The sequence below is a fragment of the Prinia subflava genome, chromosome 2 (assembly GCF_021018805.1).
Source record: "Prinia subflava isolate CZ2003 ecotype Zambia chromosome 2, Cam_Psub_1.2, whole genome shotgun sequence".
Taxonomy (NCBI): Eukaryota; Metazoa; Chordata; class Aves; order Passeriformes; family Cisticolidae; genus Prinia; species Prinia subflava.
This window is the reverse complement of record NC_086248.1, coordinates 12,356,067-12,368,497: the sequence shown is the minus strand read 5'-3', so window position 1 is coordinate 12,368,497 and position 12,431 is coordinate 12,356,067. Positions and strand designations below refer to the sequence as shown.

Here is a 12,431-nt window from a genome sequence, read left to right as displayed (position 1 = left end):
TTTTAGGATAACGAGAAAATTCCATCAAGAGATTCTACTCATGAATTTAGAAATCTGCAATGTCAAATTTACAAGCTTTCTACTACAGACTAAATTCAAACAAGAAAGACTTGTCTCCATCAGGGGCAAAACACTGGTTCTTTTGTTTTCCATCCAATTTTGCATTCTTTCACATGTCATTTTTTCTAACTTGCTTTCAACTTTACTCAGCCACTTAACTGGCTGCACATAGCAGGAAACACTACAACCATTAAGCCCGGTCTGATCAAAGGAAACAATGGGTTGGTTCTGTTGTCTGGTCATGCAGTGCTAACCAAAGCTCCATAACCCACAACTAGTACCTCAAAACTGTAAATTTATTATACTGAGTATTAACTATGTGAAATCACTAAATATTAATTAGGTGGAAAGAAAAAGCCATACACAAAATTAATCTCTCAAAATAAGAAGCTAGAAGAACATTACATCTCATTAATAACATTTTTTTTTCTAAGGTAGATATGACAGCTCACTTAACACTGAAGAATGAGAACAAGTTCTCTCAGTGAGTTTCTTCTGGTACTCTACAGCCAAGCCCAATTTCCATTTAAAACAATAGTGGTATAACATTGCACTGAAAGATTCAATCCTAGCAGATCTAATAGAAGAAAAATATCTAGAACAAAGTTTAGATCCTTTAGTTCCTTCTCCCTGAAGAGAAATAGAAACAGAGTTGCTGAGTTTATCTTGCTACATAAATTGATATTAAAAAAGTGGACACGTTTTTAGTGTAAGTAATAAGCTAACCAGGACCTATTCCAACCACATTGCATTCAAGAGCAAGCAGGCAGGCAGTCCTCATTTCAAGTCCAGATTCTGTACCTAGCAAGTTACTCATAGAGAAAACACATCACAAGACAACTCTAAATACCAAAGCTTGGCAGTTCCAGTCACAACACTGGAGAAAATGGGCTGGCCAACAAGTCCAGCAATCAACTCCAGCTAGAGAAAACAAAAAAACCCCAAAAAACTCCCAACAACTAAACTTATACTTCAGCTTTTACTCGTCTTTCATCACATTCAGAAACCTCTTTTAAAGCTATTCCTGACGTTTTAAAAAACAAATGGTGCTTACACAAGGTACACAAACAGAAAAGGACATAACTTTACTAATGGAATAACGAAAGTCAAGTGAGATGAACTTCATAGTTCCTCTTCCACAGTAGAAAGAGTCATGACTTGTTACTACTGATGCACTAAATAGCAATTTTAGAACAGATTTTTCTCCCCCTCCCTATTCAACACACTTCAGTGCTTATTTTGCCACTTTTTGTTCATCATTTATATACCAATGTCAAGTAGCAAACAGAACGCTTACCTGTGACCAGGATGATAAATGACAGTTGTTATCCCATGGGCGTAGTGGCTGCTAAAGCTGAAGCTATGACTTTCCTGAAAGCTTTGATTTGTTCCAACACTGAGTATGCCAGGAAAAAAAAATACATGCATTAGTTCAGATTTATTTCCTTTAAAGAGTTGAAAGAATTCCTGTGAAGTTCACCTTGCCTTCTCAAAGCGAGTCAAAATTTATGCTTACCTCACAAGGTAACTTCTCAGTTCTCCACGATAATTAACAACAAGGAGCTCAGCTGACCACTGGGCACTTGCTTTGTATTCTAGAAAGATCAATCCAGCAATAGCGTAACTCAGATCGCCTGGAAAACTTGCTGTCTTTACCCAAAAATGAAGGCAGACATCGGGGGAGAAAGGGAATTTTAAAAAAGTGTCTTTGTTACTCAAACAAATAAAAAGTTAAATTAAAAAAATAAAGTTTCATAGTTTGTATTAGAAATGCAATACATGTTCTTTTATCTTAATTTCATAGAAATCTTATTACTATAAAGTTTGCAAAGACAATATATGGAGGAAATACACTTAAGCCACCTTCACAAACCAGTTCAATACACCCTTTAAACATACAAAATGGGAAATATTGTGTGGGGCCTGTCAACAGCAATTATCTAATATTGTACTAAGCAAAGTACTCTGGCAGCAATATTTCTCGATTTACAATTTGACTCTGCATACAAAGTACAGATTTATAATCTATTATTACAAACTGTGATGACTCCATACTTTCACTGCCTGATGCACCTACAGATCTACCACAATTCCAAGACAGATTTAAAACATACCCTTTGTGCTGTTGTAAGGGCTACACATGACTTTTGTTGATCCTGTGATGGATGTATTGTAGTGGAACTCTATACGGTCCATTACTGCATGGTATTCATAGTATAAACATTTATAGCAAATTAAGCCATCATTTGAAAAAGGTCAAAGAGTGGAAATCACCCATGATCCTTAAAACAAGTTCTACTATATTTGTATTTAACCCAAGAGAGCACATACCGGTGAAATGACCAAAAGCTCACTGCCCATCAGGTCAAACACTCTGACTGTTCCACTGCTTTCAGCATAAGCAAGTAATGTACAATCATGACTCCATGCCACCCTCCTCCACTGAGGGCTAGGATCCTTTGGCACTATGAAAAATGAATAAAATTATTCATAAAAGCAAAAAATAAATATAATCCCTTAAACAGAACAAAAAAATCACTTGCATAAAAAAAATGCAGGGGGCCTACCAGCATTACAAGCTTATCTCAGAGGAGGGTAAAAAAAAAAAAGTATGTCTCCCAGAGCCATTGATTCTAATTATCATTTCATTTCAGATTCAGGTTTCATATATTAATCATAGAAAGAAGTGGCAGAGGGAGGGTAACGGAGCTCATCACAAAGCAAAACTATTAAGAGATTCTTTCTAATGATTTTAGGAAGTTATATCACTATTGTTAAATTAAACCAACACTACCATTTAGCAATGTATGAATAACAAACAATGATGACACTAATGATGAAGAAGTTGTCATACCTTGACATTTTCCAACTATGGATACAAAGTCATCTTTTGCAGACCTGCAGAAAAAAAGACTCCTGTGAATTTCATTATGAAAAAAACCCACTACTCAATTTTCTGTAACAGAACTAGAAATATATGCCAAGTGCACAATACAAAGGCTCTATTTGTTCAAAAAAGCAGATAGTAACTTTTACCCCAGGCAGCTACAGTAACTAACAACAGTATTTTAGAGACCCTCCTCCAACTGCATAAATACCAACATCCCTCATTTATTTGTAATGCTGTACAAAAGAGGACAGCATCATTTCAGTGCTTCATATAACTTCAGAAAAAGAACCCTAGTCAGTATTCTCTAGGTTACAATTTTAGAAACAATGCAAGAATATAGTTACATTAATACAGTTGAAACACAAGATTTATTTTATAGTCTTTAAACTGACGTTTATGGTGCTCACACCACTTTTGATTGAACAATTTTCATACACTTGCTTCTTTTACATATAAATGGAAGGCCTGACCTTCTAGCAAATGGATTTTTGTGAAGCAAGTAAACACACTCAATCAAGATCTGTTCTTCAGCTAAATGTGCTCTTGAACTGGCAAAGGAGAGCTTGTTGTTAAAAGAGTACAAGAAAAGGGAAAGCATCAGTCTTCCCAGCAATCCACACCACTTGTAAAATAAGGTGAAGTATTATACATGCTAGCTACCCCACAGAGAAGAACACTAGATACTTGCTCCTTGTCCCATTTATTAGGGGAGAATTTCTGGAGGGGGCAGAAAGGCAGAGGTTAGAAAGATGATGATTTGTGCTGAATATTTTTGAGGATCTTGATTGTTTTTCTTTCACATCTTGAAAACCGAGAGATACAGATATATACTTACATAAACACATCTATTATAATTGGGGTGGTAAAGGACAGTTTATGTTGGGTTTGGGTGGGGTTTTTTAAAAGGGGGATGAGAACTACAAAGAAACAGAGGTTTTCTGCTTTTATGATAATTCCATGGGTAAATTTCACAATATATAACACTGCAAAACAAACAAACAAAAATCTTTAAAAGTATTGCTAGCAAATGACCAGAAACACTTTCTCAGAACTCCACAACTGAAGTAACAGACAATGCCAAATTACCTGATTTCTACACATTGGTCTTGAACAACTGCCAACAATTTACCATTGCTGAAAGAAAAAACAGATGTGAAAGTTTATTTAAAGTCCACTCCTAACAGAATGTGAATCACTCCTAGGAGCTTTTTTCCATGGTTACATAGAAATTTCCTCATTTGTAAGTTAAACAAAAAAATAAAATGGGAAATATCAATTTTTATTAAAAATAAAATATCCATGCTATGGTATTCCTTTTATTTCACATAAATCTATCCACCACTCTTTTCCAGCAGCACTAAGAAAACACATGTCTAAAATCTCACTGCATGGGAGGTCAGAGTCAGATGTTGCTTACAGATAATTTTACAACAGCAACATACAAAACTATGTATTGCTTTATCCGGTATACACAACAATCAGAATTCAGTAAGTTATGTGTCTTTGCATACTACATGAACTAAAACTAAAACCTTCCTGTAATCATGTCACTGAACCATTTTTCTGTGCACACTTGTGCCTACTTTTAAAAGCCAGCAATCTCACTGATGCTGCTAAAATTCCTGCAGAACAGCTGGTTCTAGCCTTGGAACTCTCACTTCTCTGTGTATGCAACAGCAGACAAGTCTTGAGGGTATGCATCCACTTTCCACAAATATAAATTGCTAATTTTAAAATTGTATATCCTGCCAAGTTTTAAGTCTTTAATCGACCAATTTCAGGACTTGAATTTGAAACTGACTGCACTGCAAGCCACTTTGCCTCAAAAGCTGGACAGACATTCAGCCCTGAGTGAGAGGTGCACTAACTGAAGGGAAGCAGGTAGGAGCACACTGAGGCCACCTGTGAGAGCCTCCAGTATTTCTCTTGACCAGAAGGAATAACAGACCTTAGCAGAACATCAGCTCAGCATGGCTATCACTGGGGATGGTGGGAGGAGCAGAGGAAGCATTAACACATTCACTGCTGTCAGAAATGGCAAAGCATGGGAGCTGGTTACCTCGAGAGTACCAGGTGCCAGTTGATCTGCTTACTAACCAGACGAACCAGTCCAGCAGGCAGAGAAAACTTTGCAGGGCTGAAACACCAAAACCATTAAGCTGAATCAGAACACACAGTGAACAAATGCAGTACCTGAGATACACACACCAGACAATTCAGCTTCAAGGCAATGAATAATTACCTGAGTTTGCAGCTGAACATGAATCAACACTGCACCCTGCCAACGACAAACGCTAACAACAGCCTTGTTTTTACTAACAGAACAAAACTGCGTATTAAGGGAACTGATCATTTATTTATCACTCCTTTTACTCTGGTCACCAGTCAGTTTTGGTACACACATTAAAAGAACACCAGAAACAGGAGGGGCACCAAGACAATCATGGGACTGAAGTACTTGCCCTACAATGAATCAGATGCTGTGGAATTGCACTTGGTTAACCTGAAGAAGAGAAGGCTTCAGGATGAGAAAACAGCAGCATTCTGATTGATACCTAGAAGATTACCAGGAATATGGGGGCAACAGAGGTCCATGGCAGGAACACAAGAAACTATGATCAAACCTTTGGAAGACTTGGAAGTGCTGAGGTAACAGCTGGACTCAATGGCTGTAAAGGTCCTTTCCAGCCTAAATGTCTCTAATTCCAAAACTAGTGAGGTTCCAAGCTGACATTAAGAAGACTTTTTTTCACCATGAACACAGTCAGACACTTGAACAGGCTGACCAGAGTCTGGGCTCTCCATCCTTCAACCTTTCAAAGACCGAGCTGCACAGAGCCCCAAGGAACCAGTCAGAATTCAGTGCTCTCCTGCTTTCAGTGGGACTTTAAAACTAGAGGCCTCCCAAGCACCCTTCTAAATTCTTTTATCAAATACATGAAAACAGGAACTAGAATAAATTATAAAAGCTTGAGATCAGCTTTTAAATATGACTGCCTGAGGGAGGGAAGAAAAGTAAGTGAATTCTGTCTACAACTGAATCCTTACAACTAGACTTATGTGACAGTGTGGTGCCCATAGACATCAGCCCCTCACGAGAAAAGGGTGGGGAGGGAGTAGGTGCACAAAAATCAACTAGAGCACCAGCAACAAAGAAACCAGCATTCCCTGCCAAATTCAAGTACAGTACTGTTTCACAGGAAGTCACATTAATGTCCCTTTCCACTAAAAAACCAACAGATTATCCTTTAAAAGGGGAAACTGATATCTTCAAACCTCCTAAGTGGTATAACCACGGAGCTGAAATTTTCCAGAAACATTGTACTTACCCCAGTATATTTCTGGGACCATTTAATCAAACTTTTTGAATCAAAAGTCACATTTATAAATGGCATGAGTGCTGCTCAAAAAGTTATCAAGCTTTTTGTATGAGTCTGAATGGTCAAAGAAAAAAAATTCAAAATGATTACTCCAAAGGAAGCAAACCCTGTCATGCCATCCTATCTGTCACTGACACTTAAGAAAAAACCTCACAACAGCTTCCCTTGCAATATCTCAGCTGGGAGTAGAGAGGACAAATAGATGTCTGGAGAAACCTGTTCCAACTGCAAGGTTACTTCAGCTTCTGATACACGCACAAAGTCAAACTAGTACATACCAGTCGTTTTCTATTTAGGCTTCAGATGCAACTCAAGCAGCTACAACTCAATTTATAGAAAGAGTCTGCTCTAAGCATTGCTTGGTTAATATTCTAAACAAGTGTTCAATTTTACTCCCATTAAGAATTGCCTTCCATCAAATCAAAAACCTATAAAAATATTATCAAATAGGAAAATTAAGCAGTATTTTCATAATACCTACCTGTACCAGATGTACCGAAGCAAAAACAATGCAGGACCTACAATGGAAAGAGGTAAAAATTACATCTCTAACCCTCCAGCTTACTGCACAGGGAACCTCAAATTCTCATTAAAGTAAAAGAAAAGAAAAGAAAGAGAGGGAAAGCTCCTTTATACTTGGTCAACAAATTCCTATGTTAGAATAAATGCAAACAGCAAATCAAAAACAAACTAGAAAAGAAACAAACAAACCAACCAAACCACTATGCATTTTTTTAAATTCTAAGAGAAATTAGTACCGGATCAAAACACAGTTCAGTCACTGCCATTTAACGCTTAGTTTATGCAATATAATATCAGAATGTAAAACTTCCTTATAGAACTAACCAACAAATAGTCTAGTGCAAGAGATTTTAAGGGAGGGAAACAAAGGCTCAACTAGAGTTTGTAAAACACAATGCTTGTTAACTTCTAAGATGTATGGTTTATTAGTTTGTCCCTACAAACTAAAGGAGACAAAAATGCTCACAAAATTGACGTCAAAATGTCATTAAAAACACAACCATGTTCACAATCAGAAAATACATCCTGCACTCCATTTCCATTACATTAGGCACTCTAAAGGGCAGAAATTGTAAAATTTACAAGCAATCCACATAGTCTTAGAAGTCATGAATGTAAGAACAAGTCATATTTACCTGCAATTGCTCTAGTGATGATAAATGATGCACCATGTCTTCTGTTGCCTCTTGGCTGCAATTACAATAATAATCATCAGACAGCCTGTCACACATTTTAACTTTAATACAATATTCATACATACATTCAGTGATTAAATCTAGTGTTGGCTCCCAGCCTTCAAGCTCTTCATGTATTTTCTATTACTCACTACTTCATATAATGTCTACTTTAACTGCATAAGCTAAAACAGGCTATAACGCCAAATAATTTAAATGCCAAGATGCAATAAACAAAATGTGCTACAGATTGTCTATTGATTCAGCTTTGCCTCAATCTTTGGGTAGTAACAAAAGGCATTGACTTCTGATTATGTGCTCCTGTAAGCTATTATAAATCATTCTTTTTATGCCAAATAAATGCCACAGTGATCTGTAATGCCCAGTAGTGAAAGTACTTGCTGTGCAACAGATTATGCTAATATCTAAGTACTAAACTACCTAAAGATTGCTCTGAATGTTTCAGAAACATCAAAAAAACCAAACAATTTCTGAACCTCCCCCCTTCTTTTTACATCATTTTTTACTATGTAACATGGCCACTCAGATAACCACATCTACTCCATACCATCTCACACAGCCTTTCCACCTGCCCTGCTCTACTACAGTCACTACACAAATGGAAACACTCTCCAAACACAGAAAAAAGGAATACAAAACAACACAGGATGTATATTCTTCTCTAAAAGTGGAGACAAAATTGTCAGTAAGAAGCAGAAAAAAAGATATGAAAGTGAGAAGAGAACCAATAAGGAAGGATCCACCATCAAATCCTCAAAAAAAGCCATCTTACTTATACCTTTCTAATGAAAATATTAGAGCATCACAAACTGAGTATTAGACTAGGCAATGACTGAATTTTCCATTCAATATAAAATACATAGAGCAAATTTCTCTTTAACTGAAATATTCAGATCTCACCAATTTACAAAGCAGTAAACACTGAAAGACATACAAATTTATCAAATTTTGGAATACGTCTGTGCTAAAAAAATAATATTTGGCCTTCCAAATTTACATTATTGAAGTAAAGATTAGATTTCTACACAAAGTTTGCAATCCATGAACAGTCTTTCAAGTAACCAGGCTATCATCTCACAGCGTGTAAGAAGCAAACACAGCTGTACTAATGGATAACATTCCACATTCAGGTTGATTAGCCAGGAAATAACAAGGCATAACACTAAAATAAGCGAGAGCATAAATTATTTCTTACAACTACCCTAGTACCTCAGGGAGAAATGCAATTTCCTAGGGACCTTAAAACCAGAGCTTGTTAAAAGTTTTTGGATTATGACGAAGTTCCCAGTAAAAAACATTTCCTAAAGTTGTTTACATCTCTTTAGAATTTTTTTAATATTATAAGTGTCTGCTCCTGAGCCTAAACTATGGGCTGCTATTCCACACATCTTAAACTCTTTGCAAAACTGATTTATTATTATATCCAGATGACCTGAATTTTACTTTTTCTACTATATTCTTTTAATTTCAGCAATAGCAATGGTTACCAAATGTGCTGAATTTCTTTTTTAATTCATTCCTTCTTGGGAAACAACTTCTCCTTCCCTACAGCATCCCATACAGAAATAAAATCTAAGGAACTTTCTTGCTGACAAGACTCACACGTAGTTTTGGATTCTTTTGCACACCATGCAAGCTTACTGGGGAGACAGGAGCTGGTGGGTGTTGGGGAAATCTCAAAACATCAGACTGTAATAATCAAAAGAAACCCCACAAGATCAGGTGATACATTTTGGAAAATATTTTGAAGACGAGAGTTCCATCTGCCTGAATTTCCATTAATCACTTCACAAGTCCCCTCTTGCACCTTGTCCACAGACATTGCCTCATTCGCTATTTTCATGGATCTACAACTCAGTAATTTCTTTTATTCTCATTATATATTTCAGAGTTCTCAAACAGTGCATTATATACAACGGCATCACTATCCCAAATACACACTGCTTGATTTCCACACCACTCTCTTCTCTGCTACAGTGAATTCATTGTGTGTTTCCCTCACAACTGCCCTGCCCCTTCCTTCTCTTCTTCCCCCCCAAAAAAAATCTTACTGGAAAGTTCAGTACAGGTCAATGACAATACTGACAAGAACTAAAATTAAAGGAAATTTGGGCATTCAAGAGAATGCCCTAAGAGATCTATGCCAGTTTTACCAATGTCTTGAATTTAACACAATTTTACATCTTCATCACAAGACTCATCTTCCAATAATTAGAGCTGGAAGTGCTAGTAATCTGCAACTAAAAATTAAGCATCAAATTAAAAATGAAATAACAGAAAAATAAAGTCAATAAAGACCTGTGAAAGTTTAAGGTCTGGCTTTGTAGCCTAGACTGTTGCATAGGAAGACATTTAATTTCATTTCCTAGTGCAGCATTCAACTTCCTTTCCCTTTCTACCATTCCTTACCTCACTTATTCCAAAATATTCAGTTCTACAAGAAGGTAGGGTGTGATTTTTTTTCTAAGAAGTGTGAAAAAAGCCAGGATTATAAGAGACAGATGTTCCAAAGGGAAAGTCACAATCACCTAAGTAATAACACTGTTAAGGAACCTTAAGGCAAAAACTGACTATACTGACAAAAAAATCTGTTTGCCTATGATTGTCAACGTAAAATCAATTTCCCACTAAAATGGTAAAAAGGCTATCAGAAGTGCCCTTGAGTACTGACATTTCCAAGAATGTAAATCCAAGCAAACTATATATCATACTATTTTCAAATCTTCCAACTTTTGTATTGAAAACAGGTATTATCTTAAAAATAAAGTAAACAAGCAAGAAACACCAAGTTTAAAATAACCAGCACCATCTACTTAAGCTGACATGAAGAATTCAGCGATGCTTAGAAATTCTGACTACCAGGGAAGATGAGGACCCTCAGACTGTGGTTACAGCCACTTTAAATTGGCATCCCCACACGCTGCCACTAAAGGGAGGTGTCACCTCACTGACATCCTATTCACAGCCCCCTTGGTACCTACAGGGGCACTAGAGGGACCATTTAACAAAAGGAGATGAAACAACAGAATTGTTTCTCAAGCTCAATCAGTTCTTTTATCAACTTACTATACAACTTCAAGAACACCAATGGCAGCAGAAAAGACACTTGTCAGGAATGTGCCCCCTTAACACAGCTGCAGAACCAGTCCTGTGTCATCACCTAAGTCCTCCTCATGGTTTGCAACAGGAGAATTGTTTCCATATTTTACTAAAAACAAACACTACCATTTCTCAAACCACAGTTAAATTAAAACAGGTGCAACTATCAATTCATCTATACAAATAATCTATTAAGTTAGTAATTCATAATACTGCAATCTTGTTTTCCAAACACCCATACCTGTCACTGCAATTAAGGATTTGCAGATCAAAAGCAACAACAAAAAAATCTTTCTCATAAATGAAAGCCTATTTTTTTTGAGCATGGCTCTAGCAATTTTTAACGGGTAAATTCTTTCACTTGTGATGTTTTTAAATCTTTTCTGTTCAGTTGTTCTTATTAAGCATAAAACTTTGTCAAAATGCTTCCATTAACAGCTTCCAGTGGGAAATGCATAAAAAACTTCAGTGAACTTAAAAGCAACTACAAGAAAGAAATAAAACCATCGCCTATATCCAAGTCAGATAAGAGCAGACACAGAGGCAGCAAGCTCAGCACATTGCAGAGGAACACATGAAAAAGGAAAGATGAAAGAGCTTCTCAGCTTTTCCAGTGACCCGGGAAGAAGAACAGCTAGAAATAACTAAAAGCATGCAGTACAAGAACCGTGTTTTCTGATTTCTTAAGCGCTGGCATCCCTTTGTGTGTGTGCATTGTGGACATAGAGTGAAATATTTTTCTCTTTTACCCCACTCCCTTTATCCCACGATTTCTTATATATAGACACAATTACACTGATATAAGAGTTCACAAAGAGGATCTAACTTTCTTCACCCAAGGTAAACTCACTGAAGGTCCTATTTTTATCAGGACAGATTGCACAGCTCTCTGTACAGCAGTTTCTGAAGATGAGACCTGGACTTCATTCATCACAGCTTCGCTTGTGTCAGCTCAGCAGTAAAACCCGAGATACTCTGTTCAGTAAGCAAGAAGCACTTCAGGGCACCCCAGGCGACACAAGACAGGGCGAGAATTAAGTGACACGAAGGCACAAAGGGACAGTGCCCACACTGTCACCATCCCTCCGAGCCTCCCCGGAGGCACCAGCTCATCCCCGCCCGCGCCAACGTGGCCGGTCCCCTCCCCCGCCCGCGGCCGTGCCGCGCCACACGCACCTGCACCTCGGTCTCCGGAGGCCACTCGGTGTTGACCAGCAGGTCGTACAGGATGTTCTCCTCCCCGTCCTCTGCCTGCTCTCCGGCGCCGGCCATGCCGCGCTGCCGGGGCTCCCCGCCGCTGTCCCCGCCGGCAGCGGCCATGCCGGGCCGCGCCGTCCCGCCCTCCCCGCGCCGCCACGGCGACGGCGGCCGGCGGGGGCCAAACCGCTCCGCCTTTAACGCGTGCGGCGCCGGCCCGGAGCAGGCGAGACCTCGGGGCGTGGATTGAGCCCTTAGCGCACATGGAGGAAAAAGCAAAAGGTGGATTTGGCGCAAGTTGTTCTTCCAACTTTAATGGTGCTTCGTAGGGCTTCTAAACATTTCAGTTCTCCAAGTTTGAGCTCCAGCGTTCAGCTTTCTCAAGCAGATAAAATGAGCTTATTTGTAATTTCTGGTCCCCTCACATCAGGAAGGACACTGAGGGGCTGGAGCAGGTCCAGGGAAGGGCAGTGGAGCTGGGGAAGGGTCTGGGCACAGGTGTGAGGAGGAGCAGCTGAGGGAGCCGGGGCTGTTTGGCCTGGAGAAAAGGAGGCTCAGGGGAGGCCTTGTCACTCTACAACCCCTGAA

The 12,431-nt window shown here is 38.5% G+C and overlaps 1 protein-coding gene across 1 annotated transcript in view; it reads right to left on the bottom strand.

Moving 5' to 3' along the window:
* The window catches only part of NBAS (NBAS subunit of NRZ tethering complex), a 162,541-nt gene extending 150,553 nt beyond the window's left edge, over nucleotides 1–11,988 (bottom strand). Inside the window, exons 1-9 of the mRNA XM_063424697.1 lie at nucleotides 11,823–11,988; nucleotides 7,488–7,542; nucleotides 6,812–6,848; nucleotides 5,010–5,087; nucleotides 4,037–4,084; nucleotides 2,915–2,958; nucleotides 2,392–2,525; nucleotides 1,577–1,710; nucleotides 1,358–1,456 (exon numbers count right to left, since the gene is read on the bottom strand). Of these exons, the coding sequence (XP_063280767.1) occupies nucleotides 1,358–1,456; nucleotides 1,577–1,710; nucleotides 2,392–2,525; nucleotides 2,915–2,958; nucleotides 4,037–4,084; nucleotides 5,010–5,087; nucleotides 6,812–6,848; nucleotides 7,488–7,542; nucleotides 11,823–11,966 (773 nt within the window). The 5' untranslated portion in view covers nucleotides 11,967–11,988. The remainder of the gene's footprint in view (nucleotides 1–1,357; nucleotides 1,457–1,576; nucleotides 1,711–2,391; nucleotides 2,526–2,914; nucleotides 2,959–4,036; nucleotides 4,085–5,009; nucleotides 5,088–6,811; nucleotides 6,849–7,487; nucleotides 7,543–11,822) is intronic.
* Between the last annotated feature and the right edge of the window lie 443 nt (nucleotides 11,989–12,431).